The sequence below is a fragment of the Prosopis cineraria genome, unplaced genomic scaffold (genome assembly GCF_029017545.1).
Source record: "Prosopis cineraria cultivar Desert tree isolate PC_DT_omini unplaced genomic scaffold, ASM2901754v1 PC2, whole genome shotgun sequence".
Lineage (NCBI taxonomy): Eukaryota > Viridiplantae > Streptophyta > Magnoliopsida > Fabales > Fabaceae > Prosopis > Prosopis cineraria.
In genome coordinates, this window is record NW_026555333.1 from 48,063,393 (window position 1) to 48,081,271 (window position 17,879).

A 17,879-nucleotide genomic window follows, 5' to 3' on the forward strand; every position below is an offset into this window, starting at 1 on the left:
TTTTTGTGCTATTCATTATTATTTTAAAAAATTAAATATAATGTGTCAATATTTGAAAAAAATTAATATGGACAATTCAATATAGAAATTTTTTATTGGTGAAATTAATTAAAAAGATACTTTTTAAAATTTAGATACCAAAATGAAATTTTATGTAAAGTTAAATGAATAAAGAAGCACTTTAACTATTTAATTTTTATATTGATTATACTTACTCCCTCCATTCAAAAATGTAAGGTATTTTTTAATTTGATAAGTTTGATGTTCAAAAATTTAAAGTATTTTTAGTCTTTCGAGGTGTAATCATTTCTTTTTTTTCAAAAGTGTTCCTATTGAAAATAATTTTATATTTATTATAGGGTGTTTAATAGGAATAAATATAAAAAAATAGAGTTAGTTGAAAAGTAGGTAACTATTCTATTAGGGGGTGAGATTCGATTAAAAATGTCTTACATTTTTTAAGGGAGGAAGTATATAGTTTTACATAAAAATATATTTTAAAGGTATGTCTAATTATTAAACTATCATACATGCCAATGATATAATCAATAAGTGAAAGAAACTCAAGTTTTTAAACAAATTATTAGACATGAGCCTTGTAAATGAAAAATAAAATTTCAGATTAGGTTACTTTCCGTTTGAGGGCCTCAAATACCAAAAGCTGTAGTAGCTTTGATAGTAGATAATTCTTAATATACATACACGCAAAAACATTTTAATGTTAGCTTTTTGTATTATTTAAAAATAAATTGTATGATATGTAGTCTTACATTTTATTTTGTTAATAAAATAGTTGAGTTGAAGCACACAATTGAGAAAATTTCAAAGGTGATACTGTATTTTTGGGGGTAGAGACACATTGCAACAGAAAAAACCACACGTTAAAAAATAAAATAAAACAAAGTAAAGCCTTTCACTTTTGACCACAAGATGGGAGGTCAAGATTAGAGAAGATTCTCTATTTCTGTAAAAACAACATAATCAGAAAGCAACATAGTTTTTCAGTTCTTCTGAGACACCACGAAATCCTAATGGTAAATGCATTTCATCTTCTCCTTGATCTCTCTAATATGAATCTAATATTCTCTTCTCTTTCTTATCCGTCAACATGGAGCTCTACATGATCTTTTAACTTCTCTTTTTGGCCAGAAATCACAATCCTTTTTCTTCGTGCTTTTGGACAATCTGTTTTTCCTTTAGTGCTCTAGATTTCCCAAAGGATCTCTTTTCACGCCTTGCGCATATCATCTATTTGCATTATTGCTCGTGAAAAATATTTGCTATAAAGCACCAATTCTACTGTGTGTGATAATATTATATCATGGTTGAAGCTGCATTAGATGTGTGTGTGTGTAATTCCAAATACAATTTGTAAATTCGTTGGCTTCTTAATTATATTGCAGATTCACTTTGTGATTCTTATCAGTAGACAAGGGAAAGTAAGGCTTACCAAATGGTATTCACCTTATTCCCAAAAGGAGAGATCCAAGGTATTCCTCAGATTTGAAACCAACAATCATTGTATTACCAACACTGATTCTTCCTTTTTATGTTGTTCTGAATTCCAAATACTCTACAATATATGTTATTTTGTCTTTTGAATCATCTGATTAAGTGCCTCCATTATTATTAATGGTTCTTTGATGAAGTTAAATAAAAGATATAGATAATTAATTACTATGTGTTATGGGTTTTTTCTATTATTACATAATTAAGGAAATTTAAGTGTTGACAAAGAAGTTACATTTTGAAATCTTTTGTACCATTGATCCTTACCTCTATTTTCCCAACACCCCATGATAAGTGATAACCCCATAGCTTTTATAATTGTCCACTGTTTTTATGGTCAAAAAGTTAGAATTTGGATTCTTACATACTTTTGATTCGGACCTATTTTGCTTTCTCTCTCTCTCTCTCTCTCTCTTAAATGAATGGTGCATTACAGCAGCAAGAATCGCAATCCAAATTGCATTATATTACCTCTTTGTGATCCACTGCTTAGTTTATTTCTTGTTCTGGTTTGTCATTTATGGTGTTGAGTCAATTACCAAGAGTTATAAATGGTACAGAAATTAATTAAGTTACATGGATTTTTTTTTGGTTTCCTTTGGAAGGTGTTGGGCCAATTTGATTGATTCTGTACTGAAAAGTCCTAAGAACATGTAATTATCCACTGCTATGCTTGGCCTGTTTATCTTGTTCTGATATCTTTCATTTTGAAAGGTTATTCGAGAGCTAAGTTCGCAAATTCTTCCTCGCCCTCCAAAGCTTTGCAACTTTGTGGAGTGGAGAGGACTTAAAGTTGTTTATAAAAGGTAGGAAAAGACTGTTACCGAATTGGCAGCCATTAACAGAAAGTTATGGGTGTTATTGGTTTTGGTTTTGGTTTATGTTTAGATATGCCAGCCTCTACTTCTGCTTCTGCATTGATCAAGATGATAATGAACTGGAGACCCTTTCCATTATTCACCATTACGTTGAGACACTGGACCGTTATTTTGGTAGTGTGAGTATTTCTTAAATCTCCCCTTTTTCAAATTCTACTGCATTGCCCATGTCCAAAGTTAACGACTGTATTGGTTTTCTTATCAGGTCTGCGAGCTGGATTTAATCTTTAATTTCCACAAGGTATATATCTAACCTCAACTTATTTTCATGTATTTTCTTTTTGTTCCAAATTGTGCATATAAACATGTGCTTGTTCTTTTTTAATTGTTAGATTTGCTTCATCCATCCCTACCTTCAAATTACGAGTGTCAGGAATGTAAACTGATCACGTTTATGATAGTTTATTCCGTCAGGTTCATTTGTATTCATCAGTTGAATAATAAAAGATGAAGCTTTCATTCTGATTCTTATAATGTTCAGTCGCCTGTCGCTGTTTCTCTGTAGCTAATGATGAGACTCTAAATGGTTCAAAAATAATCATATCATATCTGGTATACATTCATCTTAGACTGCACTTCAAATTATAATGAAATACTATGTTTCTCCGCATGCCCGAGGGTTGTCTTCCACCAAAATAGTTTAGCTCACTTAATTAGACATATCTCAAGCTTTGTATTTCATACCAATACAACGCTTCATGCGTTTCAAGTCTAGGTTATATGTCATGGCATGAGCATGCGCATGAACTCAAATCATTGATTAGGGATGGTGACGAGAAACAAGAGAAAAATGGTGTCGTGCCTTGCCGATGTTGCTTTTGGATTCAATACGTAATGATTCCGAAAGCTTTGATCATGGCAGGCATATTATATGCTGGATGAAATTCTGCTAGCTGGACACGTGCAGGAGACTAGCAAAAGAACAACTTTGAGACTAATAGTTGCGCAGGTATGAATGTTGTTAATTGAATGATGACAATAAGAATACAATAGACGTTCTATATCTAGTGTTTTGTGAATCCAAAAGAGAATGATTTTTCCTTATAATACCATCCAGGACAAAGATTAATGATGTTGGATTAAACATTTCCTTTATCCTATCATACTCTGTTTCTGAATTCAAATTTAATGACAAAAATGTTGGTGTGATGGTATGGATGAGGTGCAGGAGGAGCTGGTGGAAGCAGCTAAAGAGCAATCCAGTTCAATAGGCAACATTATTGCACAAGCCACCAAATAAGAGCTTCGTTTCTTACATTGGCTCTGTGTTTCATATTACCAAGTGCTGACAATGTGATTGGTGCGCATCCATGTGTTTCCCTGTACTATTTTGCAGCCAATAATTTGTTCAAAGACGCAAGTGTCTCAACATCCTAGCAATTAATCAGCACAAATGTGAAACAGTTTATATGTTTTCTTTTCTTTTATTCTTTTCCTTTTTCTTGTGATTACCGTATAGAAGCTTTAAAATGCTTTGGAATAGAAATTGAAAAGGAGACATGGGATCAAATAACTTTCATGCGTATGAACTCACGTATGAGGAATCTACTATTTATTTTCTTCTAATTTCTCTCCCCTTCACCCCATAAAATACTTTGGGAGATCCTAATTTAACTATTACTCAACCTATGTAATTTTCAACTAATTTTTTTTATATTAGTTTTTAAACATATCAAAATTATATATAGCACATTTGTTTCGTGAAAGAAAATGAAATCCATTCCATTGAGAGGAAACAAAATCGGAAATGTTTATTATGGTTAATATATCATGTAACACTATCAGTTATTTTCTTGGGGCAAAAATCAAATATAAAGTAAATAATAAAGGATGATCACCTCCCATTCATCAAATAAAATTACTAAATACTAATTCTGAGTTCATGTTTTCATAATTATAAAGATAACGATGGCACATAATATGGATGAGTAGCATGACCAAGGGCATGATAGGCATATATTAATGATGGTGTCATCATAAACGAGAGCAACCATCACTTGGGATCTGGAATCAACATGGCAAAGGGTTAGGGAAGTAGCAACTAGTGGAGGGTGGTGTTGGCGGCGGCGGCGGCGAGCATCTTGGCGGAGAGGCCACAAGTAATAGCGTCGGAAGGAATGTGCTTGACGCGATCCACGCCTTCGGCGAATATCACCCCCATTCCCATGTGCAGGTGAGGCTCTATGTGACAGTGGAACGCCCACACCCCGGGGTTGTCAGCCACGAATCTCAGCGCCGTCCACCCGTACGGGAATATCACCGCCGTGTTCTTCATCGGCGGGTTCTTAAGGTTCAGCTTCTTCTCGTCCGTCTTCGGATGGAACCTCCCGTGCCCATACCCCAACACCCAAAAATCATGCCCGTGCAAGTGCCACGGATGGATCTCGCTGGAGGTACTGTTCAACACGTTCGCGTTCTGCAGGATCACGTCCACCACCTGGTTCATTTCAAACACGTAGACCCCGTTGCCGGTGACGGTGTTGGGGTTGGCCGGCGGCTTCATGATGTCGTACTCGGCGGGGAAGTTGTCCGGAGGGGAGCGGGGGTCGAAGGCGCGTGGGATCCTGTACTTGAGGGAGGCCAGGTAAGGAGTGGAGGGGAGGGACAAGGAGACGTTGTTGATGGCCCACTTGGTGAAGCCGTCGACAAGGTTCTGGGTGTTGAGGAGGATGAGGCGGCGGTGGAAGGTGGGGGGAGGGGCGGGGGAACCGATGAGGGAATAGAGCTTCTCGGCGAAGGACTGGCTCCGGTTATAGTCGTTCCAGAGAGGAGTGGTGGGAGGGGGGGAGGAAGGGAGCTTGGAGGCGGAGGTTGGGTGGTAGTTGAGGAAGGTGAGGGCCTGAGGGGTGCTGGGCTTCCTGCCACGGACGCCGATGGCAATCCAGTAGTTATGGGAAGGGTCTTGGTCTGTGGTCACCAGCACCGAGTAGCTCTCGCCGGAGTATATGTCTATGTCATCCACTGCGAATGGTTTCACGTAGTTCCCGTCCGCCTCCACCACCACCATTTTGTGGTTCTGCATCAACCGCCACAATTACTCCATCCATTCTCATTCATTAATAGATCATAATTAATCCCTAATTACAATGCCATTTCATGAGTTGGTGTATTTAATGATACCCGCACAAAAAACCTTCTGAATAAATTAACGGTTTTAGTTTTTTCTATTAAGAAATCGGTGTTTATAGTTGTGATCAACTTGACTAAATTAAACTTCCGAATAAATCAGTGTATTTAATGATACCCGCACAAGAAATCAGTGTTTAGAGTTGTGATCAACTTGACTAATGCTCCTAATAATGACGTGCAATTATGTGTTTTTGATGTGGCAATAATATATGTTAATAATAAAAATTTTGACTAAAATTGACCACAATTGCAGCAACGAATTCATTATAAGGGCCTTGATCTCTTTCTGCCAGAATAACTAAAGCCCTTGATCCAACTTGACCAAAATTTCACCACTAAAAACCATGTTTCTTGTGGTGTTCCTAACTTTCTGTATATGCACAAGATTATTTAAAAACTTTCAGGAGGAATAAATGATTATTTTTTCAGGTAAAAAATGATTTTTTTTAAATATCTTTAACTATTAAATAAAAAAGACTTGGCCCAAAATAAACGTTAAAGTTAAAAAAAAATTGATGATTATACATTGAGGTCAGAACTCAGAACAAGTGGAGGGTTTCATTGACACATTTTTTGTAAAATATCGGACATCAACCATTCATTCAAACTTGAAAGGGAACACTCTTTTGCACAATATCCCGTCATGCTTGAGATTCTAAAATTGCGTTTCCACTTTTTTAGGGAATAGTCAAATCAGTACGACCGGGATAAACATAATTTAATAAAAGCAGTGAAACCAGGTCAAAGTAAAATGATTTGATGTTGCATGTAGGAACGTTAAGGGGAAACCTAGAGGAAGAAAAATCTGCAATAATTCGTGATACCACTCTATTCGATAGCTTTTGTCAGTATATAAGCGTTTTTTTTCCAGTGTTCCCTATCAATCACCACAATCCCATTTATAAAGGTCGTCCAATACTTCATTATTAGTCTCTCGCCACTACTAGTGCCAGTCCCTACCAGGCTACCCTGTCGTGCTTCAACGTTCCCAGCTTTTCCCCACCCAGTTTATGAAAAACACAATCATTCAAAAATGACACTCACGAAAATACGCCATTCGAAAGTGAGATCCACCACCCCACTTCTGTGCAATGCCATCCATTTATTCATTTATTTCTGTCAAAGTTTTAAAAATTGAACAGAACATTTAACATAAAAAGTCAATCGTTCACAACCACATAATTCAATCAAATTGTATCAATAGGCATAATAATTAAATTAAAAAAATTATATATATATATATAATCATTTATATATATAATAAATATAAAATTATTACTTCACATACAAATAAAGCAAAATATTTTAAGTTTATTATAATTTAATAAATCAGATGATATAATATAATATTAAATAATTAAAAAAATTAATTATTTTTTAAAAAAAATTGATGAAAAAGTTTTTAAAAAAAGAAAAAGGAAATTTTGTTCAATAATTCAGTTTTTGAAAGTCATACTTAGTTCTTGGCTTGATCTCATTTTGATTGGCAGTTTAAAATAATTTAATTAGACCCAACTCTCTAAATAATTTTTTTAATTTGACTTAACTATTAACTTGATTGATTGACAGTCCAACTAAACTGACAAGTCAGTTTAATTTTTTAATCATTGATTTGTATTGTGAAACCATAACATTTAAAACTAGTTGAATCAAAAAATTGTGGAATTAAGTGCCCTGATTTCATCGTCATTCAAATATTTTATTCACGACATTACATTATAATTTTAATCATTAATTGATCTAGAGTTTTTGAAATTGGAGTGAAACACCAAATAATATGCTCTCTACTATAATCTGAAAATTTCCCCTCCATCCATCTGTCTGGATCATGGATCTACGGTGAGGAATGAACATTTATTGAGAGCCATGCTTGCATTATAATCCAAATTATTATTTTCCATAAGTTTTCTTAACCTCCTCACAAATAGTTCGTGTCTCTATTTTCTGTAACGTGTGCATTTCAGACTGACCGTCGTTCAGACTTCAGAACCACTTTACAGACTGTCTCTGATTTGCTCTGAGCTTCTTTTTTTTTTTTTCTGTTTTTTCTTTTTTACCTGAGTTTTTCTCTTAGCTATAATCTAGCTCCTAGAGAGACTAGTAATTTATAATTTCTTTCATAATTTATAATAACTGCATCCCCAATTATTTATCGCTATCCAAAGCCTAAGCACGCATCCCTCGAATAAATATTTTAATCACACTGATTAGGTGCTCGCTTGAATTTGAGTTAAATATAATAAATTATAAAAATAATTAATTAAATGATAAATTTTAATCATAATTAATTATGTTATAATACAATTTGTTTGGCTCATATCAATAATTTTTTTTAAAATTTAAATTTTACTAAGAAAAAAAAAGTTTTGTTTTAATTTTATTAAATTTTGTGCTTGTTTTGTGATTTTTTTTTAGACTTTTTATATAATTTATTCATATAACTTTATAATAAAAACACGCAGTGGAGAAGTTGGGATTTAGAGCATTGAGAAAAAATTAATTTTTTGGGAAGAAATCGAAGAGGTGGGTGCTTGGATAAACTATAACTTAATCAATTTTTTTATCCCTAAAATTGATTAAGTCCTCAATCCAAACAGGCAGTAAATTAGTTAGTAAGGCTAGTTGAGAAAAGGCTGGACCCAGGGACTAATGGGATTGGGACTTTTAATAGTAAGATAAAAAAGTCTGACTTCTGGCTCGATGTACAGTAAATAAATAAAAAAATGCCAACCTTTCCCTGTCACGACTCCGTCCTTCTTTCATCGGCTGTTCTTGCTAACGTCTTCACGTGAAATGAAAGCAAGCATGCATTCCTCGACTGACTTAAACCTTTTTTTTTTGCCGATGAAGATCAAAGTGTCGGAGCACCGACTTGATACTAATAAAAAATAACGGTAAGAAAGCTTTCTTCTTTCATTTGAAAAATTAGATAAATCTTTTTCATTATTAGCTGAAATAGAAGGTTGACACTATCTATTAGAAGTGATCCAAGATCCTAAAAAAATACTTATAGAAATATTCATAGAAGTAGATCAAGTTTAATAATTAAAGGGGGAGAGGGTTGGACTATAGGGATTTAGCAAGATCCAAACAAGAGAGTTACAACTCAAAAAATACTTGAGGAAGTATTGATCTTTAAATCCAAGACAGGACTTTAGATTCATCCTATACTACTTTTACTGGATAGGAGTTATACTCTTACCAACTAAATCATCCCTAATAATTTTATATTACTTTCATTATCTCATTCAAGATTCATGCAAGTTACCGAGTACGGACTATTTAGAGAGTCTGTGTATAGGAGATGAGGGGCTAGGATTTGGATCAGCATTTCAATTACATTTTCATTCAAAAATTTAAAATAATTCTTATTATCAGAACATTTTTTATGACTTCTATTCCCTCCAAAAAATTTGAGTTTTTTTTTTTGGGTATTGACAAAATCACTTAATGGTTATTATTATTGTGTCTATTCATTTAGCACGTTGATTTTGACCGCCACCAAATCCAAATCCAGAGAAAGGCATAATATTCAAAATCAGGTTAACCCGGTAATTACCAGGACATTGAACTGTAATTAATAAAACATTTTAGTCATGATCATTTTAACCAGGATTTGTTTCGGGCATTAAACTTTAAATTAGTATCTTAACGGGATTATTCGGGTTAGAGGGAGAGATGGAAATGGAACCTGAATGGCCAAGTTGAGGGAAGCCAAAGCGGTGGAGCTGGCAATTCGGATACGGTAGGTGTTGTTGGGAAGGACGTGCAGGATTTGGGGAGCACACTGCTCATTGCCTCTGAACCTGCACTTTGGCAGCGTCGTGTTGATCATCCCGGCTGCCAGCGAGCAATTGTACTGCCCTCTTCCATTTATCAGCAAACTCTCCGGTTCTCCGATCCACCGCATCGGTCTCGCCGACAGAGACACTTCCTGGTGGTGAGAGCTCTGGTGCCACCAGTCACTCAGCAGCAGGTTGAACTCTCCGTCGTAGTGGAACGGCTCTCTCTTCCCGTCTTCCAACTCCACTATCAGCGACCCGTACAGGCCCGCCGATCTCTGCATGCCGTAGTGCCCGTGGTAGAAGTATGTTCCTGCCTTGTCCACCACGAATCTGAAGTGGAAAGTCTCTCCGGGGTTAACGGCGCACTGTGATATGGAAGCGGTTCCGTCCGCCCACGGCGTCCCCTTCTGGCGGATGCCGTGCCAGTGGATGACGACTCCCTCGGTGGAGAGCTTGTTGGTGAGTGCGACGTCGATGGTGTCTCCGACCTGAGCCCGGATGGTGGGGCCCGGAAACTGGCCGTTGATTCCCATCACAACGCTCTCGATGCAGTCCGGCAAGCCGTACATGTACTCCACGTCCCACTTGTAGTGCCTCACTTTAGCTGCTGATACAGCCTGTAGCCCCAGCAAGAAGAAAAGCAGCGAAACGAAACGCACCCACTTCATAACTCTCACCCTCATGCTCATGCTCATGCTGCTGCTACTTCCCTTGCAGGAAATTCTATATTCCTGTTTGGGATGCTCCTAGCATGAACAGCATTGCTACTTTTATAGCACTGCTTCTAACTATTTGTTTGGCTCCCATGCTTTCTCTCTTTAGATATCACATCTTTTAATTTCTTGGTCCAGAAAAGATCTTTTTGTGTAACTCGTTTTATAATGAGTGTGGTAATTCAATTGCCAAGTGGTAAAAATAATTGAAGTAGACTTATTAATGTTCTCTCTTTTACTTATAAAAAAGATTGCTAATTTCTCCTAAAAATTGACTTATATATGTGGGATTGGAGGAAGTATACATACACTTCAAATTTAAATTATTTTGAAAAGAGCATGAACGCGCAAGATGATATCTGACTCTACTCGATCTGATGCTATTTATAAAGTGTTTTACAAAAATAAAAATAAATTGAATCATTAGTTGTCAACCAATCCAAGATGAATTAATCTTCTGCTTTTGCGTTTAACTTGCAAAAGCATTTGCACAAATAACAAAAAAAAAAAATAGGGGGGGATGACTCGTTGTCTTACTTTAATTACTAAGGAAATTTAGAATATTTTTTAGAAAATAAAGAATCAAAAGAATTTTTTGCAGAACACGTGAAAAATCTTTCTGAGAATTTAATTTATTTAAAAATAGTGGACATTTAAAAAACATGAAGGAATGGTGAAAAGTTAAATAACTTATCCAAGGCAAGGCTGTGTGAACTGTTAGGTCAATGAGGCAATTGTTTTAGGCCTCCAAAAACATTTATCCATATTTTTTCCGTTAAATATTAATGTTAATTACATATTTTTATTTGAAAGTGGGAGTTTTGTTTAAAAAGAAAAAACACAAGTTATGATTTTAAGTATTGGCTATATCAGGTGTGTTTGTTCTTCTTTCATTTTTCATTTGAAATTGTGATTGTTTTAATTTTTTATAGGACGTAAAGTGGCAAAATGTTAAATAAAAAATTTGAATCTGATTTTAATAAATTGAAAAAATGATATAAAAATATGTGAATGATAATATATTAGGTCTTTTGGATAATCTTGCCAAATGTCCCAAAAGTCCTTAGCACGCCCTGATCCAAGGTGGTGACCAAGCATAGAGATATATAAAGGCGTGGAGTAGTGCAGGCTACTAGCGGCCGAATCTTCTTTTTCTCTTCTGCGATTCTGCCCTCAACTTGCTTCCGGGTTGACACCCACACCATGTGGAGGCAGATCCTAAATCCGTTAACTATTGGCAAACATTACAAGTAACGTTCTGAAAACCAGACCGGATCAAATTGGTCATTTCCACCACTTGAATTGGAAACCAATCCCAGGCCTAATCCAATCATAGCAGGAAACTGGCAATTTTAAGAGTCGGTCAAAACTGGTGAAACTTGCAAATAAACCAGTTGAGCTGGACATATTATTTTTTATTTTTAAAAATTTTATTTCATATTCTTAAACTATAATTTATGCATATTTATACCTAAAAAATACTAAGAAATGAAAACAAATGAACAAATAGGTAAAGAATATGTATAAATGATGTACATATTTTAAACTTATTTAAAACATGAATTATGAAATGTGTGTGTATTGATGAAAATGATGGACTATTGATGAATATTATTTTTTTACAGTATATTATTTTATTTGAAATTTAAATATTCATTATTATTATTATATATGATTTTTTATTTTAAATATTTAATGTTAAAATATATTAATTTATTTATAATTGGTCGGATTACGACCCAACCATTAAACCATGCATGAATCAATGTTCCAACCAATTCAATGGCTAGTTTGAATTTCTCAACATCATTAGGACAATTCGGTTGATGTCAATCTGCTTTCTTTAATTATTCCACTTAAACTTTCCCAAACCTTATTTAAAAAAAATTATTTACCTATCGGTCCACAATCTTACTCGAGACGGGTTGTCGTAATTTAAATCCCACGTGCTTCAACCAGAACCCCAACTATAATGGGACTCATTCCGCTGTGTTCAACTTGGAAACAAAGGCCACAAATATTTCTTAAGGCTGTTTTGGGTATTTAATTTGTCCATCTCTGACTCCTATTTATTCTGCCAAATATCTAAATAAAAAAATAATATAATATTTTCATTCCATTTGAAAATATCCTTCCAACGAAGTGAATGCGACCTTGAACTTATTAATTCAATTACTTTAATTACCTTGTGCCTTTCTTTTTCTTCACTTTGTGAACCTTGTATATATATAATACAAAATTTATATGAAATAATGATATTCACAAGCCATGAATATAGTGCAACACATGCAAGATTAAATGTAAAATACGTGTGAAATCCATTCTTCAACAATTGATGCTAACTAAAATTGTATTCTACCAAATGAGAAATTCCTACGTACTCTAGTCCATTTTGATTATAATTGGGAATACGGGCGGGTCCGACCTTTAAGAGTTTGGGCCCTTGACCTCAGTTTTTCATTTTTAACCCCTTTTCTAAAGTCTGATTCTTATATAAAGGGCTCAGAGCCGGACCCAGAAGCCTTGTTCTAAAAAATTAAAAAAATTAAAATATAATTAAACATTATAAATTAATTAAAATATTTTAAAATTAAAAAAAATTCTCACAATATTTAAAAATTAAACAACATATTTAGAATCTAAACAACATATATTCATCAATCAAAATCCAAATCCTCCTCATCCTCATCATCTACAAATAAAACATTAAATTCCTTAGATGTAAGTGCACTTGTTGAAGATGAAGATAGAAATTCAATGTCAATTATTTTTACAACTTCTTCTTCATCACCTATAATAAATATTAAACAAACTGTCATTATCAATCAAATATATGTATGTACTGTGTATATACATATATAAGATAATCAAGCATATCAAAGTTTGGAGGGCTGCCTGGGCCCAAACCCTTTTTTATAGGGCTTATCAGGGCCAAGCCCTCAAGCCCAGTTTTTTTAAAAAAATAATTTTAAAAACTTAAACTCTTATTTAAACAGAACTTGCAGGCCCAACCTTTATTCTCAACTCTAATTTTGATGAACCAAATACTATTTTATTTAATTCATATTTCTTGTGACAACCTTTTTCAAGGTTTAACCTTGTTTTAGTTCCTCCATCTCTTAAATTAATTCCTCTTCATGTTATAAGCATTCAACCTAAATTTATCTCAGCCTAGCTTTTTTACCAATGAAAACAAATATAGATGATTCTTAATGTATTATTATTTCAAAAGAATAATAAAAAAGATCATATTGCTAAATATTTCACACCAATTTATAAGATACTTTTAGACAACATCACATATATCAATAAAACTCGTTAAATATATTTTACAATCTTATTTTTAAAGACAAAAATATAAGCTTTCACAATAGGCACCGAATAAAACCTTATTTTTGTGAAAATATTTTATATTGTGAAACGCCTAAACTATCCTAAAATTGTCATATAAATTGGCATGGAGTTCGTAATTATCAATGATAAAGAAATAATAAACATATAGAGTAGGTAAGAGAGGAATGACTAATCATAATATAATGAAGCAATATATGGCACGCGAGATTTGTGACATATCCAAAGATAGTTTGAAACATTTTGGACTGGTAATGTATAAACAAGGAAGAATCACATTTAAAGATTTAGAAAGAAAGTCATTCGTATAAATAAGGAAGAATCACATTTAAAGATTTGGAAAGAAAGTTATTCATAAATAAAGATTAATAATAAGTCTCATTTAAAAAAAACAAATATATATATTCTCATTTTAACAAACAATCTGTTCTATATTTATCTTTATCTATAAACAATTTTTTACGTGAAATGTTGAAGATTGAAAAGATATAGAGTGGAAAAGAGAATTATATATATTATATATGTTGAGAAGATAAAGAAGAAAGAGATGAGATAATTAAGGAGGAGTGGGGTGAGTGCATGTGCGAATGGAAACAAAGCGAGGGCATGACGAAGAAGAAACGGAAAGCAGGCCAGGGAGTTCAGTACAAAAGAATATGAATAATGAAGCACGTGCCAATATTCATGTGTGACTCTGCTTTAATCATTCCATTGATGGGTTTTTCATCATAACAATAACAGTGGTGGGTGGAACCCAGAAGCCCCACACGCCCCCTCCTGACCTTCTTCGCTTCTCCTTTACTCTTCCCCGACGTCCGACTTTTATCACATGAATGAATAAAACATTATATAATAATGCATGCATATTTCAATCATTTTTTTTAATAATTTCATGAATAGCTGAATTAAGGTACATATGACGCAACAAAATATACATCTGTAATTTGGTATTCCCTTTGTGTTTTATGTCTATATTTTCGACAGTCATTTAATTAAATTGACGATCATGAAAGACATTTATTGGATAAGAAGATTTGGGATACTCATGTCAAAATCCAGATTCTTCCTACCGCGTCTTTTCTCTTCCACATTCTCATGCATGTTTTACACAGAATTTAAAAAAAGCCCCGCTCTATTTATGAATAATATTTTTTTCCATTCTCATGTTACAAAATAACACACACACACACCCCTTCTCTAGCTTAGCCTGGGCTGTAAATTGCATAATAAAGCTTACTTGCCCTAGCTTCGTGAATATTGAACACAAATTCAGAGTAATTCGCTGCAACGTCTTTTTTCCCTACAAAACTGAAGATATTGCGATGCCACATCCTGCAGGAAAGAAGAAGAAGATCTAGAATATAGAATCTTTCTTTTAAAAAAAAAATCTATTCTTTTTTTGTCAATTACATCAACATATTTAAATGAACTTGCTATTTTGTCTTGGTCGCATTTAAAACCACACAAAAACCTAAATGCATGTCGCATTTCATTTGAGAAAAATCACATAATATATATCCAATTTTTGACTGGACTTTGCGCAAGGCAATACTCTTTAGATTGAGAAAAGAAGTAGAAAGGCTCGAATTAATTTTGGGAGAAGTGGAAGAAGATGAGGATAAAAGCCTCTCCATGGCTTCTCTAAGCAAATTATTAAAAGGAGAAGAGGAAGAAAGTCTCTTGGATAAAGCTCCAATTCTGAAGTCTTCAAATTATTAAAACCTTCTAAGGTTTTGCTTTTTTAATTTCAAACTAAAAATCCCAACAGACAAGTACTATCCACAATGTATATACGGCAAATCTCTTAATTAACTTCAAATTTAACGTTTTTAAGAATCGAGTTCTTTTGTGAAAAGATATTCTTTTTATATCTAATGCTCCTGTATATACTGATTAAATTGCGGCATTTTATATATATATATATATATATATGGCCCTCTCACAAAATTCACAAGGTTGGTGTGGGTCTGCTTCTATGCGCATTGCTCACAACTTGAATACATGCAAAGCCTCGCATCGCATGACCTGTTTATTGCTCGCAACCTGTTTGTGATATTAAAATTCATCAGGAGAGACTTAATGAGTGACGAGAGATGTTAAGAGAATCCTTTGTGTTTTCCTTCGGGTCTTGAATTGAGTCTCTGGGTTCTCATCTGTGCATGTGGTTGTGCATCACTGGTCCGTCTGTTCGAGAGTGAGAAACAAGGGGTGGGGGGGAGAAGAGAGTGAGAGGAGATATCAAATCAGCAGGCTTTTTGTCTGGTCAAAATTACATTTAATGGTCAACGTTCAGAAAATTTAAGGGTGGCGATAGAAAGCATTGGAAAAAAAGTAAGTACGAATTGCTTATATTAAAGCCATACAAGATATGTATGAGGGGGTAAAAACTAGTATAAGAACGCCTAGTGGTCAAATAAAGGATTTTTCTATAAAGATTGGACTACATCAGGGATCATCTTTGAATCCTTATCTGTTCAACTTGATCTTAAATGTTTTGACGGAACATATTCAAGGGGAAATTTCCAAATGTATGCTCTTCACAGATGATATAGTTCTTATAGCAGAGACAAGAGAAGAGGTTAATTGCAAACTTGAGTTATGGAGGAGGGCATTAGGGTCGAAAGGTTTCCGTCTGAGTAGGAGTAAGACGGAATATTTATATTGTAAATTTGGTAAGAGACTATTCGACAATAATTTGAAAGTAAAATTGGGAGATCAAATTATATCTCAAGTGGAAAAGTATAGATATTTGGGAGCCATTATTCAAAATGATAGCGAAATCAGTGGAGATATTTCACATAGGAGTTAAGCTGGGTGGTTTAATTGGAGAAAAACTAAAGGAGTTATTTGCAATCGTAAGGTGCCTAATAAACTTAAAGGAAAGTTTTATCGCACTGCTATCAGACCGATAATGTTATATAGTAGTGACCGCTGGGCTCTAACGAGACAGCAAGAGCATAAAGTTGGAGTAGCAGAGATGAGAATGTTACGATGGATGTGCGGACATACACGTAAAGATAAAATTCAAAATGAGCATGTAAGCAAAAAAGTGAGGGTAGCACCTATTGAGGAAAAAATGGTAGAAAATCGGTTGAGATGGTTTGGGCATGTACAAAGAAGATCAAGGGAGACACCAGTGAGAAGAGTGAAACATATAACTTTGAGTCCGATTAAGAGGGGTAGAGGAAGGCCTAAGAGAACACTTTTGGAAGTTGTTGAACGCGATCTCTTAATTAATAATATTCCTAAAAGCTTGATAAATGATAAAGCACAATGATGTCTTGCAATCCATGTAGCTGACCTTACCTAATGAGATAAAGGTTTGTTGTTGTTGTTGTTGATGACTTTGTACCGTTTTATAAAACTAGAGTATGCCCCTGTACGACATACAGGGACACCACAGCCTTACTGATTTTTTTAAGAAAAAATATGTTACTGTTATTTTCAGAACAAACAATAATAAAAGATTATATTTTATAAAAAGAAAAGATTCTGGAATGATATTGTTTCAAAAAAAAATTTAAATATTAAGCGTCTCCCAAAAAAAATATTCAGGGCATCTTTCCCTTTTGATCCTTTAATAAATATTTGGTGCTCATCAGGTGAATGTGTAATGGATTCAAATGAAGCACATTTCTTTTTCTTTTATTTTTTTTCCAAATACAAGCCAAGTTAAACTTGAAAAAGGAACAAAAGACTACATAGGAAAGATCCTGTCATCCAAAATCCAGTTCCTACACTCCACGGGATACGACCAAAGTAGCTGAATATCGTCTCCAGCTTCATGAGCATGTCTTGCGATATAGTCTGCACATCTAATGGTCTCTCCAGGAGTACTCCATACGGTAATATCTCTAGCACTATAGATAATTTCTCAAAGATCTCTGACCATTTGTCTAAGAGGATAGCAAGGTCCACAATAGCGAAAAATCAAGTTCCAAGCAAAGGGAATCTAAATAAACCTGAACAGCACCAAGTCTAGCCTGTTAACATACATCAAGCCCTATTTTAATGGCTGTTAGTTCAGTTTCAAGGATGTAGATTATGCTGATGCTATGCTAAAATCCTAAGACCCAATTCCCATTATACATCTGTGATAATTCCTCCACAAGCTGCATGACCATGGGAATTAATAGAAGCAACCACGTCAAGGCGAAAAGTTCCTACCGGAGGTGGAGTCCATCTTTTATTTTCCTTTTGAAGTCATTGAAAAATCATGTCTGTAGTGATGTCCATTTGATTCCTCGACCAGCAATCTAAAACATTGGTGTACAATGTCTTGAGAAGTGTGAGTTGATTCCTCAAAGATTCTACAGCAACGTACCTTCCATATAAGTCAACATGTATGTCTGAACACCTTTAACCATGGCCATCTTTAATATTTTTTACAGCTTGGGTTTTGTTTAGAGTTTCATTCCATCCATTCCTACAAGTTATCAGAGAAAAAAGAAGAATAATTGTTGGTAGAGATAGCATATTTTCACACTTCCTTAGCATCAATCTCACAATCACGA

General features: G+C 34.3%; 2 protein-coding genes across 2 annotated transcripts; one reads left to right on the forward strand and one right to left on the reverse strand.

The window, feature by feature from the left end:
• Positions 1 to 954: 954 nt before the first annotated feature.
• On the forward strand, positions 955 to 3,797 carry LOC129297870 (AP-1 complex subunit sigma-1-like). Its single transcript, XM_054936213.1, has 7 exons — positions 955 to 1,034; positions 1,404 to 1,490; positions 2,224 to 2,315; positions 2,398 to 2,506; positions 2,593 to 2,628; positions 3,250 to 3,336; positions 3,556 to 3,797. Exons 1-7 carry the CDS (start codon positions 1,032 to 1,034, stop codon positions 3,625 to 3,627), a joined length of 486 nt encoding a protein of 161 aa, XP_054792188.1. The 5' UTR covers positions 955 to 1,031; the 3' UTR covers positions 3,628 to 3,797.
• Positions 3,798 to 4,199: 402 nt separating this feature from the next.
• LOC129303456 (L-ascorbate oxidase) lies at positions 4,200 to 10,107 on the reverse strand. Its single transcript, XM_054942787.1, has 2 exons — positions 9,208 to 10,107; positions 4,200 to 5,403 (listed from the first exon to the last, which is right to left on the reverse strand). The coding sequence occupies exons 1-2, from the start codon at positions 9,994 to 9,996 to the stop codon at positions 4,429 to 4,431; spliced, it is 1,764 nt and encodes a 587-aa protein (XP_054798762.1). The 5' UTR covers positions 9,997 to 10,107; the 3' UTR covers positions 4,200 to 4,428.
• Between the last annotated feature and the right edge of the window lie 7,772 nt (positions 10,108 to 17,879).